The sequence below is a fragment of the Capsicum annuum genome, chromosome 1 (assembly GCF_002878395.1).
Source record: "Capsicum annuum cultivar UCD-10X-F1 chromosome 1, UCD10Xv1.1, whole genome shotgun sequence".
NCBI classification, from domain to species: domain Eukaryota; kingdom Viridiplantae; phylum Streptophyta; class Magnoliopsida; order Solanales; family Solanaceae; genus Capsicum; species Capsicum annuum.
Window position 1 is genome coordinate 5,757,870 of NC_061111.1, and position 25,997 is coordinate 5,783,866.

The 25,997-nt window shown below is 36.1% G+C and overlaps 1 protein-coding gene across 3 annotated transcripts; it reads right to left on the bottom strand.

The window, feature by feature from the left end:
- Nucleotides 1–654: 654 nt before the first annotated feature.
- Nucleotides 655–24,693, bottom strand: LOC107865815 (protein unc-13 homolog). 3 transcript variants are annotated; one of them, XM_016712019.2, is made up of 26 exons: nucleotides 24,271–24,692; nucleotides 23,408–23,472; nucleotides 21,985–22,234; nucleotides 21,770–21,836; nucleotides 21,427–21,586; nucleotides 16,951–17,118; nucleotides 15,909–15,983; nucleotides 15,613–15,822; nucleotides 15,438–15,539; nucleotides 13,888–14,118; nucleotides 13,690–13,770; nucleotides 11,916–11,999; nucleotides 11,652–11,837; nucleotides 11,403–11,558; nucleotides 10,594–10,686; nucleotides 10,117–10,188; nucleotides 7,706–7,823; nucleotides 6,852–7,024; nucleotides 4,999–5,083; nucleotides 4,486–4,623; nucleotides 4,054–4,160; nucleotides 3,809–3,886; nucleotides 3,629–3,724; nucleotides 1,687–1,782; nucleotides 1,423–1,606; nucleotides 655–1,247 (listed from the first exon to the last, which is right to left on the bottom strand). In XM_016712019.2, exons 1-26 carry the CDS (start codon nucleotides 24,518–24,520, stop codon nucleotides 1,078–1,080), a joined length of 3,495 nt encoding a protein of 1,164 aa, XP_016567505.2. In that variant the 5' UTR covers nucleotides 24,521–24,692; the 3' UTR covers nucleotides 655–1,077. The 3 variants fall into 3 exon arrangements, 2 of the variants coding, with proteins under 2 accessions (XP_016567505.2, XP_016567498.2); XM_016712012.2 differs by having other exon boundaries at nucleotides 21,985–22,237; XR_001672720.2 differs by lacking the exons at nucleotides 655–1,247; nucleotides 1,423–1,606 and having other exon boundaries at nucleotides 3,629–3,720; nucleotides 21,985–22,237; nucleotides 24,271–24,693.
- Nucleotides 24,694–25,997: the final 1,304 nt, after the last annotated feature.

Below are 25,997 nucleotides of genomic sequence, written 5' to 3' on the forward strand. Positions count from 1 at the left end.
CGGAATCTTTACTTTTGGTGCCGCACCCGTGTCGACACGACATGGGTGTGGGTGTAGGTGTGAAATCCATATCCAATCTAGTCAAACAATTTTGGGTACTTTGACCAAAATCGGTTGGGGAAGTCCGGACAAATTTAAGAAATTTTATAATCAAAACAAAAGTTAGGGTGAAATTGAAGAAAATGGAATACCTTATATATAGAAATTTCTATATTATTGCTTTTCTTTTTATCTCCTTTCAGAATTTTATTCTTGAAAAATATTTTCTCCTCAAGTTTTCTACATAATATCTCGTAATTTATGTTTTATAGCTCTATTTTTAAATATTTAAATGATTTTTCGCCGAATCCCTGCACCCGTATCCACCCCTAGATCCATATCCCCGAATCATTAAATTGAGACCGTGAAGGATCCGACCTCTAGATCCGTGCCCGAGTCCGAGCAACTTAGCGTAAAACAGTGTGGTAGTAATTGGTCAGCTAGATGATAACTAAAGGTAATGTCCATATCATTCTAATGCGGGTGCATGCAGGAAAGGCATTGAATTATCAAGCACAGTTAAATATGAAAGTGTCAAGATTGAGGAATATCACTGTTTTGTATCATCAAGCTAGAAGGTGGTTTCTCCCTCTACAAAATTGTTAGAATAAAGTCTAAGGGGAAAGTTCAATAGATTATTTTCTTGAACCATCTTTCATTATAGTGATTTGCCAAATTTCAGTACATGATTTGCCATAATGTTCATTTCTTAGGCATGAGATGTAGACAAAATATATAATCTTGGAATGTTTCTTTTCCTTTTTGGGTTTGAGCCCCAGAGATGATAACATTGATCTACAACTTCACAGTAAAAAGCAAACATTACAAAATTTTCTGAGCATACTCCCAAATGGAGTGCTCTTTCTTAGCTCTCATTTGAATTGGAATTTGCATTTATGCAACTTTGTGCTTAGCGCATCGAGAGCTTTGTGCATAGAATCAGCCATCAGAAAAGGAGTGGGTGGGGGGGGGGTTCAAATGCTAACAAACAGATAATAAACACCTTCAATGGCCACCGATATTAGGAAGCTGCCATCATCACCACCCCACATGCCTAAAATCTGATGTTGCTTCCTGGATTTTCTTCTTTAAGGATCTGAAACTACTGCTGCTTTTGTCGGACCAACGAAATGAAGCACTCCTTTTAATGAGATCTGCCATAAGTGGTGACTTCATAGAGGCATCCTCCGTTGCACCCTCATCGTACACTGCATTCCAAAAAAATTGGAATTCAGCAGCAGGAAATACATAACCACCCAAATTTATGTCAATTTTCCCAGAAAAACATGTGATCAGTAGAAAACACTATATCGTACAATGAGCTAATAACTTCAAAATAGTTACAGAAAAACCATGACAAACAAAAAGGATTCAAAAGGGCACCTGACGATGCTGGGAGGTGGTAATGCCGCTTCAAGAATTTTGAAGCTTCTCTCTCCTTCTTGTGACATAAAACGCGTATCAAGGTGTGTGCATCTCCCAGATGTCTGTGGCCATATTTATGTGCTTCAAGTCCTATTGAACTGTGTTCACTAGAAGTCATCAATAATTGGATCACAGATTCAGCCTGCTATGAAAACCAAAGAATCAAATAGGTCCCACTTTATACATAAACCGACCAAAAGCTTTAATTAGTTCTTAACAAACCCGGAGGGAAAATAAACTGAGGATTTGCTGAGCGAATCTTGCTTCTTCTCCAACTAGCGATCGGGGAAGCCCTTCTCCGTCAGCAACAAACAAGTCCTAGAAAGTGGAAGAAACATAAATTTTGTTTCTCAAATAGTTACTGAACATCTGTCTTCAACTAAGACAGATGGCTAAAAACTGCAACATAATGGAAGCAAAACATCCATATAGGGCAATGTAAACTAGCTGAGTTGAAGTACATCACTTTACGATCTGGTTATATATTCGTACATCAGTTTCGGGGAAGTGTGAAATTCAGAGATCATCGATTTTGAGAACCCTTGATTTACCATGATAAATTATTTGGTGCCAGAAACCAAGGAATGAAAATAATTAGGAGATGAAAGAAAAAGGCCAACGCAAATTAAGCCAGCCTACACGAAAGGCATTGTCCAGGATAGTAAATTTCAGTGATCAGACTAATATTTTTATAACCGAGAAATCCCCAAGGGTCACTAGGGCAGTGTTCAAAACTCGGTGGATAATGGATCCGCACCTTTTCCATGGAATAACAGGCTTTTGCAGCGCCCCTGTGTTGAAACTATGAAGTTTGCGCAAACCACACATCATGCTTTACACTATTACCACTAGATCAAAGGCGTAGGGACCAATGATCATGCTAAAATACTAACTTGGAGACCAAAATTAGAGATGAGGTTCGTCAATGCAGTCCAAGTGGGTACTGAGGAACAATTTATTGTATTTGGTTACTAAATATAACAATTATGGAATTCTAATAAATAAAACAACGAGAGACAAGGATAATTAGCTCAGAGAAAAGACAACTTATTATGAATCTACATAGCTACAGAAATTGTTCTCCTAGTTGAAACTTGAAAGATGTAACTACGAATATCTACAAGACATATCCCAGAGGATTGTGAACAATTTTACTAAATATAACAATTATGGAACCCGAATAAATAAATAAAACAAGAGACGAGGATAATTAGCTCAGACAAAGACAACTTATTATGAATCTACATAGCTACAGAAATTGTCCTCCTAGTTGAAACTTGAAAGACGTAACTAAGAATATCTACAAGACATATCCCAGAGGATTGTGAACAATTTTTCAAAAGAATTGGTTGGATACATGATATTCCTGACAAGCAAGAGCACTCTCCTGAGTAGACTTGAAGCTAACTCAAACAGATGATGACATCATTACCAAAAATGGAAGTTTCACCTAGGTGCATAACACACTATTGCATCTTTTGTTAAAACCAAATAAGGAAATGTCCTTCAAGAAGATGCAACATGCTAAAACAGTTCAGGTTCTATATTTTCTAGGGGCTGCTAAATATTAAACTGACGAACATGGAAAAGACGAGACTTGAAATCTTCAGTTAGAAGAAGATTACAATTTGAAAGAAGACACAACCTAGAAATATACAACTTTTCTAATAGTTAAAGATCTATACTTTTCTGGCGACAATCAAAAACTGAAGATGCCATCAAACTCTATGTATTCCTCTATCCGCAGCGTACATTAAATGTTCAGAAATGGCTATAACGGAGTTTCTCTTGTTCATGATAACAGCTACTCCGGGCGACTCCTTGCCTTCAGAAGATTACAGAACTTATGAGACTTCCTTCTCTAAAGAAGGTATCCAGAGGCAGAGGAAGTTATCAACTTGTTTTCCACTTGTAACTTCAATTTTAATGCCTAGCACCATTTTGAATAGGGAAAAAATATAATTGGAAAACTACACCAGGGAAAGTGTTCTATGCAAGTGACATTACAAGGACTTTGAGGGGAAATCGTGCTAGCCAGGTCGGTTTAAATAACTACTGCTTGAGAACACCAAACTCAACTGCTGCTTTAATATGCACAATGACCGCGAGTAATAAGAAAATTAGGAGGATACTCGAGTAATTAAAAAGTTAGGAGAGGACTTACTTTTAATATATTGAGGTCATCTTCCATCATGACAACATCAAAATCAGAAAATGCGCGTGAAGGACCTCCATCTAGTAACACCCAAACATAACCTTCCTATCCAGTGAAATCAGAGAGTCAGAACTGGACGCTTGGAATCACAATAAAAAAATTCATGAGAATGAGATTGTGAGATTGTACCAGAGATGCCTTAAAAATACTTTTCACTAAAACGTCTCTGAGGGTGTCATCAATCAGTGCACAAACATTATTAAGGAGCTAGAAAACAAAAAAAATGTAGTGAATAAAGTTATCCTGGAAAGGTCCAAATTTTAGACCAGGCACTGAAAGAGAATATGCAATCCCTTTATAAATTTCCTTCCTATATTTACGGATATAGAGGAGGAGAAGGGACTAGAGAGTAGACTGTGGAGTGAATGTCTTACCCTATCAAACTGTGGAAGTATAGTTTCCAGTCGCGCACCTTCAACACCACCGTGATATAAATTAAATATGAATGGTTCTCTCATGTCCCAAAACACAACTCTAGCTCCTAGAAATCACATAAGAATAGCTTAGGATAAAACTTTGTAAAAGATCTAAAAGAAGCATTCTTTGCCACAAAACTCAGAAAAAAATTATACACTGCCATAAAATCTAACAATGAATAATTGGTAAAAAGTCGCACATCATTTATTAATACGAAAAAAGAAAGTGGGGAAAAGACATTAACGAGCTGAAGAGGATACCAAGAACGTCTATCTAGCAAGCTAGGAATTACATCGTCATATTTATTGAGAGATGTCAATATGATGTTCCAGACTGTATACTAACTGTAATTCAACTGCCACTAGATCAAACCAGGGTAGTTCACTTACCCACAAACTCAAAAGTTCTCTTGATAGCATCAGCAGCACTATCACGGATGCAGTCAAAGGTGGCAACAAAAAGCTCATCAACTGACTCACTACACATTTCCAAAATCCCATTTGAAGTCCATTGAGAATCCTCATCAGCTGTGAAGGTAACAAGAATGGACATAAGGAAAATAACTATTCAAAGGTAGATAATCTTCAGATAATTCCTCAACTCATCTAATATGTCAATAACGTATCAAGCTTAAAACTGAAATTTGCATTTCCTTGCATGCAGAGAAAATATCAAACAGAATAAACCTCTTAACCTCAGCATTTCTAATTTTGATGAAACCCCTGAAAGGTTGAGCTAACTTTTTTGTTAATCTTCATTGCTAATTTTCAAATGACTTGGTATCCTCCAATAATATAATAAGCAACTAACAACAACGTTTCCAAAGAATCTCGCTGAGAGAATAGGACTATCTTCAAATAATAGTAAACTATACTTTGTAAAAGTAAAGAAGCAGAACTTACAGCGTGTCTGATCTTTAAAAACTCTTACAGCTGACCATGACTCCCTAATACCATCCTCAAGGCTGGAAATTTTTTTCTGCATATACTGCATGAAGAAGGTACCACTGTCATCAGGAAAAATTGTAGTTTCTGTGACTAAATAGAGTTTCAGTAAATCAACCTAATGTAAGGAATAGAAGCAGGGAACATGATATCTAAAGTAAATTTGGAGAAATGGACCTTTCACGGTTATAAGTTAAGAGAAAAGGGAAGTACTCAAACTAGGGAATCAATGACAATACGGAAGGAATAAAGATACAACAGAAGGAGATCCTTTGATCAAGAAAAGTAAAAAATTTCCAAGACATCAGAAATCAACTTTAGATTTTCTTTTCGTCTTTTAGGTGAAGAGATTGGAAGGGACAGGACAAGAGGTGAATAGCAAGCTGATAAAACAGATAACATGAATTTCGCTTTATGTAACAATCAAATAAAACCATTCTGCTTCAGGTATTACTATGATCGTGTTAACTATTCTTGATCTTGAGCCGGGGGTCTATCGAAAACAGCCTCTCTACTTTTTCGAAAGTAGCGGTATGGACTGCGTACATTTTACCCTCCCCAGACCCCACTTGATGGGAATTCACTGGGTTTGTTGTTGTTGTTGTTGTAACAATCAAATAAAAAGTCACATTTGAAAAATAAAGAATTATTTTCTAATTTGTACGTGTGAAATATAAACAAAAAATGCATATTTAAAAGCATGAAAGCTATTTTAGACTTCAAAACAACAATTCATCAATCAACGAAGCCTCAACCCAAAATAAATTAGGGTCATGAATTCTTAGAATTCTTAGTGTTAATACGCTCTATCCAGGTTCATTTCATTTCAATACTTAAAAGTTAACCTATTAAGGCGTTTTTATCTTAAATTTGGCTTGGCAGTGCCTAAATTTCAGACTCGTATATCTAAAGATTTGAACTACTAAACGTAACTTCAGACCCAGATGTCCTTCAAACTTGATAAGTCTAACATAATCATAGTTGAACCTTTTGTATTATATCTCACCCAAGTAGTTTCAGACTCGAGAGAGGAGCAATATCAAAATGAGCAGAAAACAAGCACTTCATACCGGAAAGATCTATAATTTCCACTGTTGCATTATCCTGGACACATTGGCAAATTTGTCTTTACATATTTTTGGTTGAACTGAGACTAGTTTTATGTCCGAAGTTCAGTATTGTTTTCTCTTTTTCTTGAATCATTCAATATAGAGATTGGACTATAGGTCTATCGGAAACAACCTCTCTACTTCATCTAAGGTAGTGGGATGGACTGCGTGCACTTTACCCTCCCCAGACCTCACTTGATGGAAATACATTGGGTATGTTGTTGTTGTTGTATTCGATATAGAGACTAGTTCACCAAACTGAAGAAGAATATGACTAAAAAGACGAGAGGAGGAAAAGGAGGAACACTTTTGTCTGAAGTTTACTTACTCCGGCTAAAAGCTAACTAACTTGAAAAAAGTAGATATAGCTTAAATAGCAGGATGGAAATTGGCTACCAGCTCACTTTTCCCGTAACTTAACAGCCCAGCATTGGGTAGTAGCAGCGGGTCTAGATAATACCATGTAACAAAATATATAGTGGGTCCAACTCAACCTCAAAAGCTAGCTCCTGAGCTGAAGGTTTCCCAAAACTATAAAAGAAGACAAAAGCAAATATTCTAAACCAGTGAGACGCTCTATAAGCAAAATATAAACACCTGATGCATGGCAAAATAAAAATAAATATAGAAACATCAGTCATCATCATCATTAAACTAATTGATAGTTAGAAAACAATCAAATGAAAAGAAGCTTGCACTCACTTGAAGGGTGTTCATTCTGACACAAAGTTTGGACGTTGTCAAGGCGTCCAACTTCTTATTCACCACATTATCAAGAACCACAGATTCAACCAACTTTTTCTTAGCGCTCGGAAATGCTGTCTCCTTATAACGAGTCAAGGGAGGAGCAGGAGGATAAAGATTATGCTTGTCAACTGCACCATTCAGCAATTTGCAATTGATATCAAATAAGAACTGTGGAAAATAATACGCTAATACACTGATCAGAAGATATATTAGCAAAACAAGTTTTTTCTTTGAAAGTGCCTGTAAGCTCTGGTGCTTAGAAGTGTAATATCTCTTGTCGTACATAACAAGACAAAACATGTTCCTTACTGGACAAACCCAAATCAATGTAATGTAGCAATTACCTAACCGATCTTCGCTAAACATGTCCTAAAAATCATTAAATTGTTAAAAGTCACTCAACTACTGCACAATATCCTTATGTAACAGGAAGAAAAATCACAAATCCAGTATTTCTATGGGAAGATGAAAGCCAAGACGTAATATTTCTGGGGACATAACACAAGCCTCGGCATAACAAAAAAGAATACTTCCCATGAAGGATTTAAAAGGATTGTATACATGTCTAGAAAAGCAGAGAACCAACATTCACATATCTGCCACATGCAATTATTGATGAAGACCCCAAAAATTTTAATCATTCTCGGGACAGAACCAACTTTTGGGCAAAACAATTTTAGAAGCATGAAAAAAAAGAGATTCTATATAGACACCATGATCTTCTTGCGCGGTACAGAATAATGGTTATAACTCGAAGCAGAAAAGGACGAAAAATACAAAAACTCATTGGATTTCAAGAATAACGCTACCTAATTGGTTAACCACTTTCTGCAAGTAGGCATCCAACGTGTGAAAGATTATGGAAAGTAAAGCCTGCAAGTGTGTGATATCCACTGGAAGCCTCAGCTCAAAAAATTGATCAACAGTCTGCAAATCAACTTGGAGATGAAATCTAGAAAAAATAAACAAACAAACAGTATAGCAACCAAGAAACACGATCTACCTTAAACAACTTCAAAGATACAGGAGAGCAGCAAGTACATCATAGAACATAGACAAAAACATATACAGGCTCTGCAAACACCGAGACCTAGTAATCTCTCAAAGATAGAGATGCATGAAGTTTTACGGACTAGCACGCATTCATGTGCCAAACGTAGAGTAATTAAACTACATAAAAGAACAACTCCACAAACACAAAAGTCAGTTTGAATGGGCTTAATTTATCTGATGTTTCATTTTATGATATAAATTCATTAATGGTTTAAGCAGTTACGTTCATTATTGGTTTTAGAAGATATAAACAAAAATTGATAATGAAAGAATCTTTATTACAACTAGCAGAAAGAATAAAAGTCTACTATATGCGCCTGCATTATTCTTCTTGGTGCCTTCTCCATGAGATATCTTCCCGAAAAGCCTATTACTGTTTAGTCATTATTGTAGAGATTGCACATCAAGCGGTGAAATGCAATAGGCCTTTTCTTGATTTTCCATCCACCAATCTTCAGTGAGACAGGAGGGCTTTGTTTAACGTAACTCTTTCTAAGAGACGTCTAGCCCTCTTCTCTACAGTTTTTCCCCTCGTAGGATATATCAAAAGATGATAAAAATACGAATTTCTCCTCCCAGACTCTCTTTCACTCAGCTATATTTGTGGGTGACGGTCATATATTAATTGGCAAAAGACCAAATACACCCACGAACTCTCAGAAATGGTATGCAAATACCCTTCGTTATACTTTTAGGTTGTCAATGCCTTTAACGTTATACTTTTGGGCCATATATACCCTTGAACTTTCGAAAATGGTATGCAAATACCCTTCGTTTTACTTTTATCTTGTCAAAACCCTTATCGTCATACTTTTGGGCCATATTAAGTTACCTGGAATACATATGGCCCAAACGTATAATGGTAAGGGCATTGACAACCTAAAAGTATAATGAAGGGTATTTGCATGCCATTTCTGAAAGATCAGGGGTATATTTGGCCTTTTTCCGTATATTAATTAACTGTATAAAGAGAACTAAAATATGGATCACAGTTAAGATTAATTTAAGTAAAAGGAGTAATATATAGCAACTACTCTTTGATTAACCTCCATTCTCTTTAAGCTTTATCTACCATGGACTCTTTAACTGATTTGAAAATGATTTATTGTACAAAATGGATCATGGAAAAGAAGAAAATGATTTGATGATGTGAGAGTGTTTCGACTACCCTATTGCGGGTGGAGTTTTCTTAACACGGAGCCTGGATGCAGAAGAAGGGTTGCTAATGCTATTGAATCAGGAATGAGAAAGTGGGTCTAGAATTGGGATAAGAAGGCCTGTGGTGTGGGAAAAGATTGGGCTCCGATAGGGCCAAAGTGTGGAGAAGGCAGGTGATGGATAGCTCATACTAGACATAATTCAGTAGCTTAGGGGTCAGGGGACCAAGAGAACAATACAACCTAGGGACTACGGGAGGTAACACGGGGTTGCTGGCTAGAGAAAGCAAAAAGGGGATAGTTACCTCGTCATCACATGATAAAGATGACAAACCTGTGAGTTGTTTGATTTTTATGTTCTGTTTTATTTACTATGGTACCAATTGTTCTCCTTGTTATTCCATCTTTTCATTAGTAATCAGTGCATTATTGCATCCTTTTCTGGTTGATGCTCGATTTTTCCCCTTATTATGCCATTTCCTTTATGTAGTTAATGATTCTTTTTCCAATTTCTACCTTCAACATCATTTGACACAAACCAGATGATAATTTTGGCCACCAATCAACTTTGAATCACTTAACCACAAATGTCCAAACAGACAAGGTTCGCGTGGTTGGGAAAATAAGGACCACACAGCATGGGCCAAAAAATGGGATTTTGATCAGGCTTTTGTGATAATCTGGGATTTCTTGTTTGAGAAAAAGATGTGAAAATCTCATACTAAAGAAAGCCTTCTAACTTGGATAACTTTAGAAATGAAACATTAAATCCCAGTGCAACCAGATATATAGCATTTCTAGAAATGACAAGCATCATTAGTTTGAATCAAAGTTCAGCAGAGAAAAGTATATATCCATAAAGCATCCAAGGAATATTTCAAATATAGAAAACACCAAGGAAATATTCATACCCTTACAGTAGCTTCACCACATAATAGCTAGAAGATAAATAGAGGGTAAAGTCAAATTTATTCAAAGAAAAGGACAACATCAATAATTAAGGTTCATACCTCCTCTATGATTCTAAATACTTCTACAACTGAAGCTGCTTGTTTTTGCTGATGTGATAGGGGTTCCCAGTCCTATGATTAAGACGAGACAATTTTAAAGTTCAAACATCCCAGATTTGCTAGGAAGAAACAAATTGTCAAAAACAACAAAATTGTAACTTCTATTTTTAACCAGAAGATAGCAGCAATATCTAAAGGAGACATATAAGAGCACAATGACTGCATAATTTCAGATGAAAGATACACCTATGTTCAGTTTAAGTGTTAATACATATTTGCTTATGGGATGAATTCTTTGCATAATTACTAAATAGGACCCAAGATTAAGAAAGAAAAAACAATGTACAGTTTAACCAGCAAGTGGAGTATTCCGACCAAAGGCAGAAACCAAACACCATTATCATGACTCTATGCTTTTAGCATTAGGAATTACAGTATTACATATGTTACACCAACTAGAAGGTTTTAAAAGATAACCTCAAGATCAGCAGCACGTCCAGTCCATTCAAGTATCCTTGCATGCTGAGCAATCACCCAATCAAGAATAATTGGCCTTGCGATTTCTCCTATCTGCAAACCAAGAAAACGAAAGTACCAGAATACCTCATTATAGTTTCCTAAAGTGAAAAGTATTTAAAATGGAATTCACTTAAAATACAGCTGGAGATTCGTAATTGCTTATCAATACAATCCGTGCTCTTAAACATGTTCAGTCTGAACATCACTTTGTCTCTGCTCATCATTTAGCCATTTCATGTAAGACAGCAGAAAGTTCAAGTTGCTGTAACTCATGCTAAACAGCAGAAAATTCAAGTTCTGCTGTAACTCATGCTAGATAAGCAGAAAATGTTACCCCTAACAAAATACCAGTATAGTTGAACACAAAGAAAAGCGCCAAGATCTTTGAAGGAAGTGAGTGCTTCAATTTAAGCGAAAAATTCCCGTGAAAGTGCGAGCTTTAATGAAGGCACTAATGAAACAAAAATTAGAACATAACTATGTAATGCAGAAAAATTACAAACAACAGAAAAATTATGTAGTCAAGAGAATTGAGAACAGTGCAATAAGTTGAAATATTATGTAAAACCGGAAAGAGTAGGAAGAAAAAGAGCAACTCCATTTACTTTAAGGACAGTCTCAAGCAAAGAAGGTAAGCAAAAAAAATTTAAAAATAAAAAACAAAAAGAGGAATTAATGTGTGGCATCCATAGACAGGAAATCCTCAGAAAAGGAATAAGCTCATTACACAATTTCTAGCAATATGATAGCTTTTCAGTGAAAATTACCTCACGCTCAAAATCAAACATCAATGGAGAATGCATGCCATTTTTTATTTGTTCTGATGAATGGAGCTTAATTAGATAATTCTCCAACAAAATAGCTGCAGCAAGCACCTGCTTCACATCTTCAGAAAGGCAAGATATATTCTTGAGAAATGGATCCTACACAGCAGCAAAAGAAATTTTGACTCAAAGGAAGAACAAAGAGGTGTACAAGAAGGTGCTTGAGATTTTTTTTTACAACTGCAAGCTCACCAGGCTTTCACCATAAAATCTGTGCAATTTCGAAGCTGAAACTACTCCAGCTTCAGCACACCACTGTCTGAGGACTGGATGGTACACAGTCAGCTGTATCTCAGCAATTGACTTCAATTCAATTGCAAGCAAAGCCAAAGGATGTTTCTTATCTACTTTAGATCCAATATTTATTCCATCAGTAACCTGAGATCAAGCTACTATGTCAAATGTTTTAAAATCAGGTATTCCCATACTGCATTGCAGAGCCATTAGATACCATACCCTCTTGCAAGCTGCTTCTGCAGACCTCTCAACATACATTCTGACTTTGCTATCAATGATCTCATTTGAAGCATTGAGCATCAGCTGCAACAGCGTGAAGAAAGAATATTAACCATTCTAAGGAAACATTAAAAAATTAAGTCCAATTTATTCTTGGGAGCATCAAAAGGAGTCACAAAGAAAATAAAAGCTAAATGAATTCTACCACTAAAATTCCTCAAACCAAACTTTTAATCCAAAATAAGATGACAAGCCCAAGGAGTCAAGGACACAAAGAAACTCCTTTCTCCTGCTTAACAATTATCAAGTTCACAGAAAAGAATCTCCCACTAACAATTGATCTACAATTGATCACCAAAAATACTGACTTATGGTTCCCTAGTACAGTGTTAATATGCTTGAACAGGATCAGCAGATACTGTATTTACTCAATGGCCAGCAAATGTCAGGGAAAGCAGACTGCATTGTAGCAACAAATGACAGTGATGCAGGATACTGATTAAGAAAATGGCACTCTTTTTTTATGGTGTACAATTATTGAGGACGTATTTAATGCTTTTGAGTTTAATTTTTTTTTGTTGGTCAATCATGTAGCTGGTGATCAATCTTTAAGTTCTTATCAAACAAAAAAGGTACGCGATCTGTCACTTCGTAAAATCATAGCAATCCCACTCAATGAGTCCTAGTCAATTTTGTTAATATTTTCCCATCCAATTAGAGACACACGGGTGTTATAAGTCAAGCCATGACACTGAATCTGGTGCACTTTGTCGGTTCAACATAGTGTATGAGTTAATTTGATGGTTTCAAATGGCATTGTTAGTGATGGAAAGGAAGAACTTTGCGAAAAAGTTGACTGTAAAATATGGGATGGAATCTCCCTGGGGCATCAAACTGGTAAAAGCTCCCTATGGAATAGCCATACAGAGGCAAATTAAAACTTGCTGGGATGAATTTAACTATTTAACTCACGTACAAGCCTGAAATTTGGAAAAGGAAAAGATTAAACTTTAGCCGGATAAGTGACTGTGCCTCAAGGGACATATTCCCAGATTTATATAATCTGGTCATCGAACAACACTTACAACGTCGCAAGCTTCTTCTCTGAAGAAAAATGGAATCCTCTTTGCAGAAGAAGTTTCAATGGTTGGGAGATTGGAAATGTAAGCTTCTTACTAAAAAAATGTGCAGTGTGTTTTTTGTTGAAGATAAGGAGAGCTTCTTCTGAGAAAGTAGTGAGTATGTATGTTTTTCAGTTAAGTCTTGCTATAAATTACTCTTAAAACAAAAATGATGCAGGGAGAAGAATATGACCTTGGAAGTCGATATTAAAGTAGCTTGTTTTGGACAGATTGCAATTATAGATTCTTTTTGTCTAACTCAAATGTCCAATTACATAAAGAAACAGATTACAGATGCCAATAAAAAGGATGTCAAGTCACGTCTTTTTTGGTTAACACTTTGAGAACCGGTGCTGGAGAATCATACATATAATGGCTTCATACTTTTCCTTTGTTTTTCCCTTTTCTTCTGTCGTTTAAGCTTCTGGCATTCACAGATATATATATGCAGTGTGCACATTTGGCAGCTTCTTTACAGAAAAATCTAGAGGGAGGGGGAGGCAGAAAGAGAGAGAGAAACAAACAGAAAAAGAGGTTCCCCAAAAAGAGCAAGTGACTATTAGCATTTAGTTGCCCAGCAAAATATTGTCCATGGTTACCTTATTTCTGCTACCAGAAAAAGCACTTAATAGAAATAAATTTGTCCCAAATACCTCCATATTTCCGGACGCATCGAACTTCTGATTTCCTACTGCCAATGCCATGGATAGCACCCCCTTGAAAAGTGAAGGCTTCTGACATATGGAGGAAATTCTCATCAGATACAGAATTTTGCATGTTAGACCACCATTAACAAGCCATACATCACATTGGTGAAAGAAGACAAGAAGAATATTTGTGCAGAAAACAACCTGACGAAAATGCCAATGATAATCCAGCAACTTATTGTCACACCATAAACCAATTGACCAGAGAATAGACTGCACCAAATTTAGCCTAATCTCAGAGCCACTGGAGTGATTATAACAAACTAGGCTCTCCAAATACTTCTTTTCATTCTGTCCGGCGTCTTCAGATGATGGCATATTCCGCATTTTACGAACTGCATACTCCAAAAGCATTGCCTCCTCTGTCCGAACAAACTTTAATTAAGAAGAAACTACATCAGAAATCTTACCAAGGTCTACAAATAACAGCATTGACTTTACAAGGAAATCAATATTGCACTATTTAAATGCTAAATGCATCAAATATATCCATCAAAGCACAGAAAGAGGAACTCCTTGTTAACAAGCCGCAAGCAACTGAATTATCACAAAGCGAGGAGCAATGCTAGATTTAGATGTGCAAATTAAGAAAGCTAATATTCAGATTCTTTCAAACGACGAAATTAAGTACAAGAACATCAGAACGAATACAATCCTAAATGAAGAAGCATGCATGATATAGCCAAAACAGGCTCCCTATCATTGACTTAATTGATTCGCGACTCTAAGACAATCTCAGATCCAGCAGTTCTTTTGCTAGGTGTTCCTTCTCCTCATTAATGCGGACAAATTTAATTTTTAATGCTCGGACCAGTTCCTCAAAGAAAAAGTAGAGGCTTGAAGGAGAGCTTCTCTCAGCTCTATATTCTTTTCTCAGCCCTATCTCTATCTCTCCTCTTCTTTTTTGTTTTTTGAAGAAAATATTTAACTCTCCTAGGAACACTTCCTCTCAATATTCAACAACAGCAACTGGTTAATTTGTCATCATCGTTACAAAAAAAATTTTAAAGTCAGCTGTTTTATAAAACACGGAGAGAACAGTCCAACCATGTCAGTATAAGTAATCCTCATCCATTAGATACATCGCGAAATTTCTCTAGCCTCTCCTGATAGGTCTTATGTGTTACAGTCTCCAAACTTCCCTTAGGCATCAAAAAGATGTATAGCATAACAACTTTATAAGTCAGGATAGTGGATGGCAAGTTATAACTTGAAAAGAGAAACAGAAGAGAATTAAAAGGGTCCTATCGTGATATGAATCATTACTTTTCAATCAGAACCTGGGTCAGATTGTCAAAAAAGGAAAATAAACAATCATATGGAAGGTGCGCATCAAAGCAGCAAGGTACAAGCCATAAAAGAAGGATACACACGTAATACTTTGAGAGCCTGAATCCTACTGTGTCGTAACCCGAGAGGCGCGGGGGGGAATAAGTTATTAAAAGAAGATTAAACACAGAAGTACCCAGCTTACTTCACATTTCAGTATATCATATAACACTCCACCTTTTACAGTAAACATTTTAACATAACAAGCAGACCTCTCAGTGATTGGAACTCTAGGTGCCCTATTTTGTGCAAACAACAACAACAACATACCCAGTGTATTTTGTGCAAACACTGGATGCAATTGAATAATTTAGGCTACATTATGCATTGATAGAAAATCAGTATGTCTTGGACCATGAAGTTACCTGCTGAAAAAGCACCCATCCATACAATACATCATGTAACTTCTGGGTAATGCCCAACAAAGGCCATGTTGATTTGAGGAGCTTTAGGATTTCATCAGCTTCCTGATGACCAGAAGCATTAAGTACACTACACTCAGAATAACCAACATAAATGGTTAAAAGATATGACAGAAACCTCTATGAGCTTGCCATCTTCCAGAATGTCAAATACACCGAGGAGTAGCTTCTCATACAGCCTCATGTTAAAGGGATAACCAGCACTCCAGTAATATGTCTCACTTTGTACACCAGAATTTCCAGGCTTAGATGACAATGTCGAAGCAATATTTCTAATGGAAAATAGCACCTCTCTACATTTAGAGGGAGACATCTTAATGTCCCATTCCTACAGAAGAATCAAATATCTTCTCAATCTGCAACCGAAGAACCGATTTGATAAGCAATAGAAAGGTGAGCAGCAGACAGACATACCTCAAAATTCCTAATTTTTGCAAGAAAAATTCCAACTGATTTCTCAGCAGATAAAAGTTCTTCAAGAATATTAGCCTACAAGAGAATCATCTAGAAGTTAGAAACTTAGAATAACTAAGAGGCAGAGGGTCATACAAAAATATTTTACATTAAATGGAAGCCCAACTGGTTTATAAGCAACAAATATCTCAGTAATGAGATTATGAATCCTAGGAATACTCACTTCAGATTTAAGTTCTGTTTAAAAAATATGCATCCCAACAACCACTGTTTGTTCAGCTTATTAATTTGATGCTGCTCAATCATTTTTTTCTTATATTTTTAGTTTCACTCAATCAAAATGTTCTTGTTTGTCTCGGCAAAAATTTCAATCAAAAAACAAGTTTAACCAAAATTATTTCAAAAAACCTTATGATTTGAATATTGCAATGACCAGGCCACCTTAAGAGATCAGCCACATGCAATCCGTACCTTGTCGCAGGGATGAATGCATCTAATTGTTACTGGGTTCATTTGAACCCAGCACATCCCTTGCGGAGCATAAATTTGTGTAAAATTTCACCAAAAAGCAATAAAAGTAGATATGAACCCATAACTTTAAAAATATAATGGGTTCATACTAAGAACCTTAAAGGTTGAACCCATAAAGCTTAAATCCTAGATTCGTCCCTGCCTTGTAGTAGTTTGAAGAAGAATCAAATTTGGTATGATCCATCATGTTAAAAGTAATCATTTTTTTCAAATCCTTGCGTTCTTGATTTTCTTATATTGTCAGATTAACCATTGAGTTACTCCTTTAACTTAAAAGTAGATTCAATTAAGAGTTACCAACACAAACCAAAACACCAATTTTGTAGCGTAATGGAATATGTCAATCCGATAGCCAACACATTATGGACACAAATCTAACCAGATGTGGGTAAAAAGAAAACAGAAAGACGACTTCCACTGAAGCTAAATTATGGCACTCCCAATCTTTTAAGAAGGAAAGTTTTAAGTGGAAAAAACAAGTAATGAAACAAACGCCAAAAGTTACTATTACTTGTCTGTTCTTCCATTGGATATATGACTTCTCATTCTGAAATTCAGACTTTGTTGTGCCATTCAAAAGCCCCAGCATGATTTGAGGAACATCGATTTGTCCAAATGATTTCTCAGAAGCCAATAGCACCAACTTTCGCCGAGTGAGAGCATCCATTGCTTCTGAGATCTAGTGAATAGTGTATGTTAGTCATGAAACAATTTAGTGGAGTAGGAAGTTAAAGACATAGCGAACAACAACAGTGAAAAAAGAAAGGAAAAAAGAGTGTACTGTCAATCAATCAGATGAAACTTTACGCATAAGGCTATTTAGACAACTTTCAAATAGATGTAGTGAAGGTGAAGCTCCTCATAGGACAGACTTAAATGGAGAACATTGGAAAAAGAGATCCTGGAAGGTAGATAAGTCTTAATTCATTACATTAATAGATTGCTTTTTAAAACTCTCTGCCCCCTACCCCTACCCCCCGATTTCTCCTTCCACTATTATTTTTCTAATCAACTCCATGTCATGCCACAGCATAAAATTATCATACTTGGTTCCAAGACTACATAAATAGAAGTAAAAATCGACACTCCAGCCATCCCATATCAATTGACCTACTTTCTAATTTAATCTATCCTAAATGTTGACCTATCTCAAAATGCCAAACTTTGGCTCTACAACAATTTAAAATAATATTAAACAATATTCCCTCCAGCCCAACTTATGTGACACTCTTTCCTTTTCAGTCAGCCCCAAAAAGAATGACACTTTTCTTATTTTGTAACAATTTAACTATAACTTCAAATTTTACTCTTAATGAGATGATTTATAAACACACAAATATCTATAGCTTATTTTAGACCACAAGCTTCAAAATCGTTCTTTCATTCTTAAACTTCGTGCCCAATCAAACACATCCTCCCAAATTGGGGGACAGACAAAGTACTAATTAAAGTTTGAACTAATCAAAAAAACATTACTATCTCAAAATAATGTGAAGTTTTGTCAACCACCTGAGGATATTTTCCCATTCCAAACTTATTAAAAAAATTTGTCTAAGATGTGATATAATAATCCATTCTAGATCAATTTAGAAGGGACAAAATTTCAACTGCACTTCTCTCCTCAGCCATTGTTCTTTTCGAAAGGTAAAAACTGACCATGCAGTTATGGATATTTGTGAGTTGGATGAAAAATGTCATTCCTAATTCAGATTAATCATAGCCTTTTGAGTATTTATGGATTTCCTGGACTTGATTTCAACGGTGACCGCATTGCTTTAATCTTGTTGACTAAATTTTGATTAACAAGTCAATATCACCATCCCACCTTGTTACCTCAAGCTCATCAATGCAGACTATCAAAGGCCTCTTTAACCCAGAGACACCCGCAGTTAAACCATCTGATTTTAGTTCTAAAAGGAGAAAAAGCTAAACTACTTTACTTCAGGAATCATCAATGATTCTCTTATAAATGAAGCATTTCGTCCCTCTAGCATATTCATATTTATATTCAAATATACAGTTACCGAGACTAGTAAAACTGATCTCTAATAGTTGGGGGCAAAAGTGATGGCACATAGTGGTTGTGCAAACTGCAAGATTTCTCTATTAAATGCACAATTGCAGTTTGCTTACAGTTCTTCACACATGAATGCAACGCACAATAAGAAATTGGGTAAAGAGCAACTATGTCATGGTGGAAAGGGAACTAAAGATCACTTATTCGCAGACAGATCCAGCAGCTTCCAGGCCATCCTTCCAACAACAACAACAAAAAACCCAGTGTATTCCAATTACAATTAAAAAAAATTACTTCTTCAAGAGCACCAAGAGGTGCACCAATTTTCATGTAACTATATCAAGGGTGACATTCAGAATTGCAACAACTTTTTTTTTTAAAGATGGTCCTGTTATATTCCTCCCTCAGCAGTAAAGGATGTTGGACACCTGCAAAAATAGTTACAAAAGAGAACTTAGAGTCTAGAATTACAATGCTCCTAAGAAATCTACACATTTGTCTACGTCCTCTATACAATTCTCCTTGCACCAAAAAAATAGTGTGACAAGACAATTCCATTTTACATCATTAATGGACCTGACTTTGTCTTCGAAGCATCTCCCATTTCTTTCCGTCCATACTGACCACCAAATGCAGGAGGGTATCAACTTCCACCACTTCTTTTGACTCTTGCTACCACCTCTTCTGATCCAACAACTTAACAAATCAGTTGTGTGCTCAGGCATTGTCCATTCCAATTTAGTGAGGGTGAAGAACAAATGCCAAAGTTGAGCAATAAATTTGTAATGTAGAAATAAGTGGTTATTTGTTTCCCCAGTTTCATTGCATAAAAAACATCTAGGAACTAGTATCCTTCCCTTCTTCTGGAGAACTTCTTGAGTGAGACATGCCCTTCTGACCACTAGCCAAGTGAAACATTTCACTCTAGTAGGAACCTGAAGCTTCCATAGGGGTTTCCAGAGCTTTGATATTTCCCCCTGTACTGAGTTGTTTTCCTTCTTTTAGAGTCCTGTGTGTTTCCACCTGGATTAGTAGTTGTGCCCATGAAGACTTCTAGCACATTCAACATGTTTGTCACCCTGTCCACTTCCCAATCATTGAGATGTCTTCTGAATGTGAGGTTTCAACCTTGAGGAGACCAACATTCCAACACTGTAGCTTCAATGTCAGAGTTGCAACAACTATAGGGGTATTAAAGTTGTTGAGTCACACTATGAAGATTTGGAATAGGGTGGTTGAGCGGAGATTGAGGACGGTCGTGTCCATTTCGGAGAATCAGTTTGGATTTATGCCTGGTCGCTCAACGACAGAGGCAATCCACCTGGTGAGGAGTTTGGTGGAGCAGTATGGGGAAAGGAAGAGGGATTTGCACATGGTGTTCATCGACCTGGAAAAGGCGTATGACAAAGTCCCTAGGAAGGTTCTTTGGAGATGCTTGGAGGTGAGAGAGGTTCCGGTGGCGTACATCAGAGCTATTAAGGACATGTACGATGGAGGGAAGACTCGAGTGAGGACGGCGCGGGGAGGCTCAGAACATTTTCCGGTCGAGACAGGGTTGCATCAGGGATCGACTCTTAGTCCGTTCTTGTTTGCGTTGGTGATGGATGTGTTGACGCGGAGTATTCAATGTGAGGTGCCTAGGTGTATGTTATTTACAGATGATGTAGTGCTGATTGATGAGGTGGGGGGGGGGGGGGGGGGGGTGAATGAGAAATTGGAGGTTTGGAGGCAAACCCTTGAATCTAAGGGGTTTAGGTTGAGTAGGTCCAAGACGGAGTATATAGAATGCAAGTTTAGTGACTTGAGGCAGGAGGACGAAGTGGTGGTGAGGTTGAATTCCCAGGATGTTTGTAAGCGGGATAGTTTTAAGTTTATTGGATCTATGATTCAGGGGAATGGCGAGATTGATAAGGATGTCTCTAAACGTATTGGAGCGGGTTGGATGAAGTGGAGGCTCACCTCGGGAATGTTGTGTGATAAGAAGGTGCCCCTGAAGCTTAAAGGCAAATTCTACAGAGTGACAGTCCATCCGACCATGTATGGTGCAGAGTGTTAGCCAATCAAGAACTCCCACATTCGAAAATTGAAGGTAGCGGAAATGAGGATGTTGCGTTGGATGTGTGGGCTTACTAGAGAGGATAGAGTTAAGAATGAGATTATCCGGGAGAAAGTGGGAGTGGCTCCGATGGAGGAGAAGATGCGGGAAGGAAGGCTGAGATGGTTTAGGCATGTGATGAGGAGGAGCACGAATGCCCCAGTTAGTAGGTGTGAGAGACTAGCTTTGGATGGCTTCAGAAGGGGTAGAGGTAGGCCGAAGAAATACTGGAGGGAGGTGATTAGACGTGACATAGAGCAGCTACAGCTTACTGAGGACATGACCCTAGGAAGTTTGGAGTCGTGGATAAGGGTAGAAGGCTAGTGTGAGTGTGTGGGTTGTAGCAAGTAGTTAGAAGAGCTCTTGTGTAGCCGGGTTAGAAATCCTATGACTGTGTTCTTGGGCTGTGTGTGTGTGTCACTACTAGGTGGGTGTCCTATTTCGTATTTCTTATTTTGTATTGCTCTTATTTCTCTTATTTAGTATTTCTCTGATTTCTATTTTATTATTTCTGCTATGCCATCCATCTTGCTTCATGTTTCATTACGACCTTGTTTGCTATTCTTTATCTTGAGTCAGGGGTCTATCGGAAACAACCTCTCCACTTCTTCGGAGGTAGCGGTATGGATTGCGTACATTTTACCCTCTCCAGACCCCACTTTGTGGGAATACACTGGGTTTTTTGTTGTTGTTGTATATCAAATATAGTTAAGCATCCTGTATAATAGAAAATTTTCGTTCTCCCTTTTTTTGGGGGTGTTAGTAGATTCTCACCGAAAGAACCACCCAAAAAAAATTTTTTACCTTGCTTCAAATTGCAAAGGTATGTAAGCAGCAAATGTAAAAATTTAAGAGCAAAGACAATGACAACTTGCCTGCATTTGTGTCCTGAAAATTTCAATGAGCTCCGAATTTCTATCGAAAGTCAGGGACCCAGATAAGGACCGTGAATGTCTTTTCTCTCTTCTCTTCAGCCCAGACAGAAATCTCGGACTCTTCTCTTTCTTTTTACTCTCAGCCAAGCGAACCTCAAGCCTAAATATTAGAATTTGACTTTTACAAGAGTGAAAGAGAATGTAGTGCTAAGAAGTAAAAGAAGATGATAGGCCATCAGAACGAAAAATATGTAATTAGTACACTTTCATTAGTGCCTTTAAATAATCATAAAGTGATGCTCAACTACAAATACATATGAGACTCATAGTTAAGAATTTTTACCCAGAGCAGACCGTGCAAGCAAGGAATACTTCATAGGCAGATTCACGCAAATCATCGTCCAGTAGTCCTTCAGGAAACCTAACACTTTGTATCAGTTTACTCCAAAGGTGAACATATAAAGACAAGATACAACCAATGATTATTCCACACGCTACAGGAGCAAAAAAATTTCAAACATCATTCTTCTTTTAAGTATCATGATAAGCATACAGTACCTGTTTTCAGTGCAGGTATTCCTATTGATGGAAGATCAGTTTGATTAATGGTTGACCCTGCAGTTCCTGTGGTTTTACTGTTTACGCCGTAATCATCACCGTGACGAGTGAAATCTGTCAAATCAGAATGGCATGATCCATTATTATTGGAGTGGTTCTTCATAATAGGAGGTGGCACACGCTGAGGGTGGGAGCCAGCTGATTCTGGATCTGTAACAAGAAAATATGCATCGCCCCTGGGGAACTGCATCTGCTGAGCACATTACAAGAATAACATTTATTCCATTTCAAAGGTAGAAACATCAAATATGCAACTCCTCCATGAGATGAGGCAAATCATTTTGCAGTTTCTTTCCCAAACAATGATTTATTCTTCAATTTAATAGATTCAAAGATGAATGAAATATAATTATACATGTAGAATTAACATAAAGAAAACATATGAGAGTCGGGGAGTTTCTTAAAGTTAGGTTACTTGAGCTTTGCAATCAGGAAAAGGTTAAAAAGGGAAAAATAAAAATAAATGGAAAGGCAACATTATTACTAGATCAAGTATCAATATATTTCACGTAGGCCCATATCCTAATACACAATATCTACCAAAATCCAACAAATAAAAAGGAAAGAAGGTCAATCATGCAAACATAGGCATAAGAAATAGTATTGTAGTTGGTGTGCATTATTTTGCTCAGTTTTTCCTTTGATGATTAAATCATTAATTTGTTCATTTTAGCATGGCTATCTTCAAAGATAGATGTGGTTCACTAACAAGGTCAGACAGCAGCTTATAGATCTGATCTCAAAAAATTTGCCTAAAGTGACACGTATGCTAAAGAACAAAGGAAAAATAAAAAAAGTTGAGGGATATAACTATGTAATTGGCTGTATATAGGACATGTAGTTAATCAAATTCTTAACCTTACATGCACAATTTAAAATACGAAAGCAGGAGGTAGTTGCTTCTCCAATATTGGTGCAGGGATAAACTTTTCAACTTCTGTGGTAATTTCATGCCCAAAAATCAAAAGCTTTGAACTAATAAACGAAGCAACAGTTATCATTGCAAATACTTTGACTTACTTTCCTCTTCAAATGAAAGGAAATCCCCAACATAATTTCGTCCATGGATATGCACACTAGTGCATTTTAACTTAATCATCCCACTGTAGCTGTGGTCAATTCAGGACAAAATGACGACAACAACAACATACTTAGTGTTATCCCACAAAGTGAGGTCTATAGAGTGTACGCAAACCATACCCCTACCTCAGAGATGGAGAGGCTGTTCTGATAGACCCTCAGCTCCAGAAAAAACAGTCCAAAGCAGTCCAACGAAGGAAGTAATGGAATTACAAGAAACAACAGCTAATACAAAAACATTGAGGTCAACAAGAAAAACTAGAAAACACCATGAACTCCTTACTGTTTTTGGATGTCGACGTTCATCGTGATACATCTTAGCTGCTAAAGAAACATCCAGCACTCCACCTAATCATTCAAAACAATCACAATGAAACCAAAAGTTCCAGCCTTTGAATATAAACGAACAACAGAGAACATGCAGCAACACCACTCCATAAACAATAACACAAAAAAATCGCAGAATGAGTTGAATAACTGCTCCCCCTTCCCCAACCTTTTTCATACTAATATTATTTAACGTTATTACTCTCTCATTTCAATTTATTTGTCTTACTTTCATTTTTACTCCATTTCATAAAGAATGTCACTTTCCTTTTTTGGCAACTCCTTACTTTCAAATTTTCATTTAGCATGTTTAAAACTACAAAACGAAAAGACATTTTTGTACACTAAACATATCTTTAATTTAAGAACAAAAAATTCAAAAGTCTTTCTTTTACTCCCTCCATTCCTTTTTGGTTGTTATGTTTCATTTTTCGAGAGACAATTTTACTAATTATCAAAGCTAAATTAAATTACATTAATTCAATATTTTAAAATTAAAATTCAGATATTCAAAAACTATATGACAAGAACTAACTTCCATTTTTTCTTTTCTCAATATAATTAAAAACTACACAGGTCAAGTTAGTATCGTTGGACTCAAAAAGGAAACTACGAAAACTAAAAAGGAATATCTTCATTTACCGGAAAAGGTTTTGATTTTTATCACACCTTTCATGTAATTCAGCTAAGAAATCAATTTTATCGTAATCAATACAAGAACAAATATCTACACATTCCTAATAATTAACATACGTTATGCTTTAATTGTTAAAAAATAACTTCCAAAAAAAATTTAAAAAAATAAAAATAAAAACTTACCAGATTGTACACATTGAAGAACATAATCAGCACTAATAAAATCGAGATTAATATTATAGAGATTGCAGGTAGGACCAGAAGGAGTTCGAATTTCTTTAATTAAACCACATGATAACAGAAATTCTAGAAGCTTCCGACGATCGTTACGATAAAGTTGTACAAGGTTATTCGTCTCCATTATATTAAACGATTTTTCCCCGCTTGCCGGCGCCGGAAAAATATTAAAAAGCCTTTGAGAACCACCGAGCATATGATTTTCCGGCCGGGGAAAATGAACACCGCCGTGTACGTTGTTTTCCGGCGAGAATGATGAGCCGAAAGAAATTGGCAATAAAGCTGGAAAAAGGAGTCTTCTGTTTGTTTTTCGTTTCGCTTTTGTTTAACAGTTTATGCTTCTTTTTCCTTTTTCACTTTTTCTCTTTTGCTTTATTGGTTTTTAAAAAAAAATATTTTTACTATTTATTTACCAGGTCAAAGTTTTTTTTTTTTTTCTTTTAGAAATTTACAAAGTCAGAGAAATGGAAACTCAATTGCATTTGCATATTAAAGGAGGCAGCTGCCGGGTTTCTAACTTTTGGGGGGTAAGAATGAACGTTGAAACTATAATTATTTATATTTAATACTCCCTCCGTCTCAAATTATGTGTCATCATTTGATCAGACACAATATTTAAGAAATAGGTATTGATTTTGTTAAAGTTACAAAATTATCTTTCTAAAAAAAAAAAAGAAGTAATAATACTTAAAATCAAGTGGAACCACTTTTAATTGAAAAACAGATAAAAAAGGAGTAATAGTATTTAAAATCAAGTGAGGCCACTAAGGGTAAAATTGTAATTGTGTCTTAAAAAACTTACCAAATAAGAAAAGACGACATTCTTTTGGGACGGACCAAAAAGGAAATGGTGACACATAATTTGGGATAGAGAGAGTATATATTATCAATTGTATATTTTTTATTTATTAAGTGATTAATTACTATTATATATATTTTTTATTTTTATCTGTAAAAGTTTATATGCATTATGTTTTGTTGCTATATTGTTATTAATTCTAAGTCGGGTCTATCGAAAACAGTCTCTATTTTTTCTGAGGTAGTGATATGATCTGCGTATACTCTTCCCTCCCCAGACCTCACTGGGTGGGAATACACTGGTATGCTGTTATTGTTGTTGTACTAAGTGATTAATTAATATGAGAGATTTATTTTTAATAAGATGATCAATTAAAATGAGACGGAGTGAGTATGTAATCTTTGATTAGGATGAAATTATTGAATAATTTTTTCGAAAACAGTTATCTCGAAATTATAATGTTATTTTTATTTCACACTCAAGATGAATAACAACTTTAAATTGACTAATTCCGGAAAAAATTACTCCAAAATAAGTTGTTCTTAACCAAACGAACCCTTACATTAGTAAGACTTGAAACGTGTAATTTGTTATAAAATTATTTTTTTAAAAAAATATTTTCTTTATTTATTTTAATTTTTAGATCAAAAACAATAACTACTTTGAAAAATTAAAAGAGGGAATCAATGCATCCCATTAAACGATCTTTAATGATTTTTCATTTTTATTTGACATTAAATATAGAAGTTATTACAAACGTAAAAGAAAGAATAAAGATCGACAAGACGATAACTAAATTAAAATATATTATGTATGAATGAGAAATATTTTAGAAAAATGAAAATGGTCTCTTACTTTTGAAAACATGTTGAAA

Bases quoted from the DNA above. Each gene is read 5' to 3' on its own strand.
- LOC107865815 (XM_016712012.2), bottom strand. From the start codon at position 24,520: ATGCTCGGTGGTTCTCAAAGGCTTTTTAATATTTTTCCGGCGCCGGCA. The intron at 5,084-6,851 runs GTGAGTGCAAGC...TTCTTCATGCAG, and splicing joins TCAGAATGAACACCCTTCAA to TATATGCAGAAAAAAATTTC. The intron at 1,783-3,628 runs GTAAGTCCTCTC...TCCACTTTCTAG, and splicing joins ATGACCTCAATATATTAAAA to GACTTGTTTGTTGCTGACGG.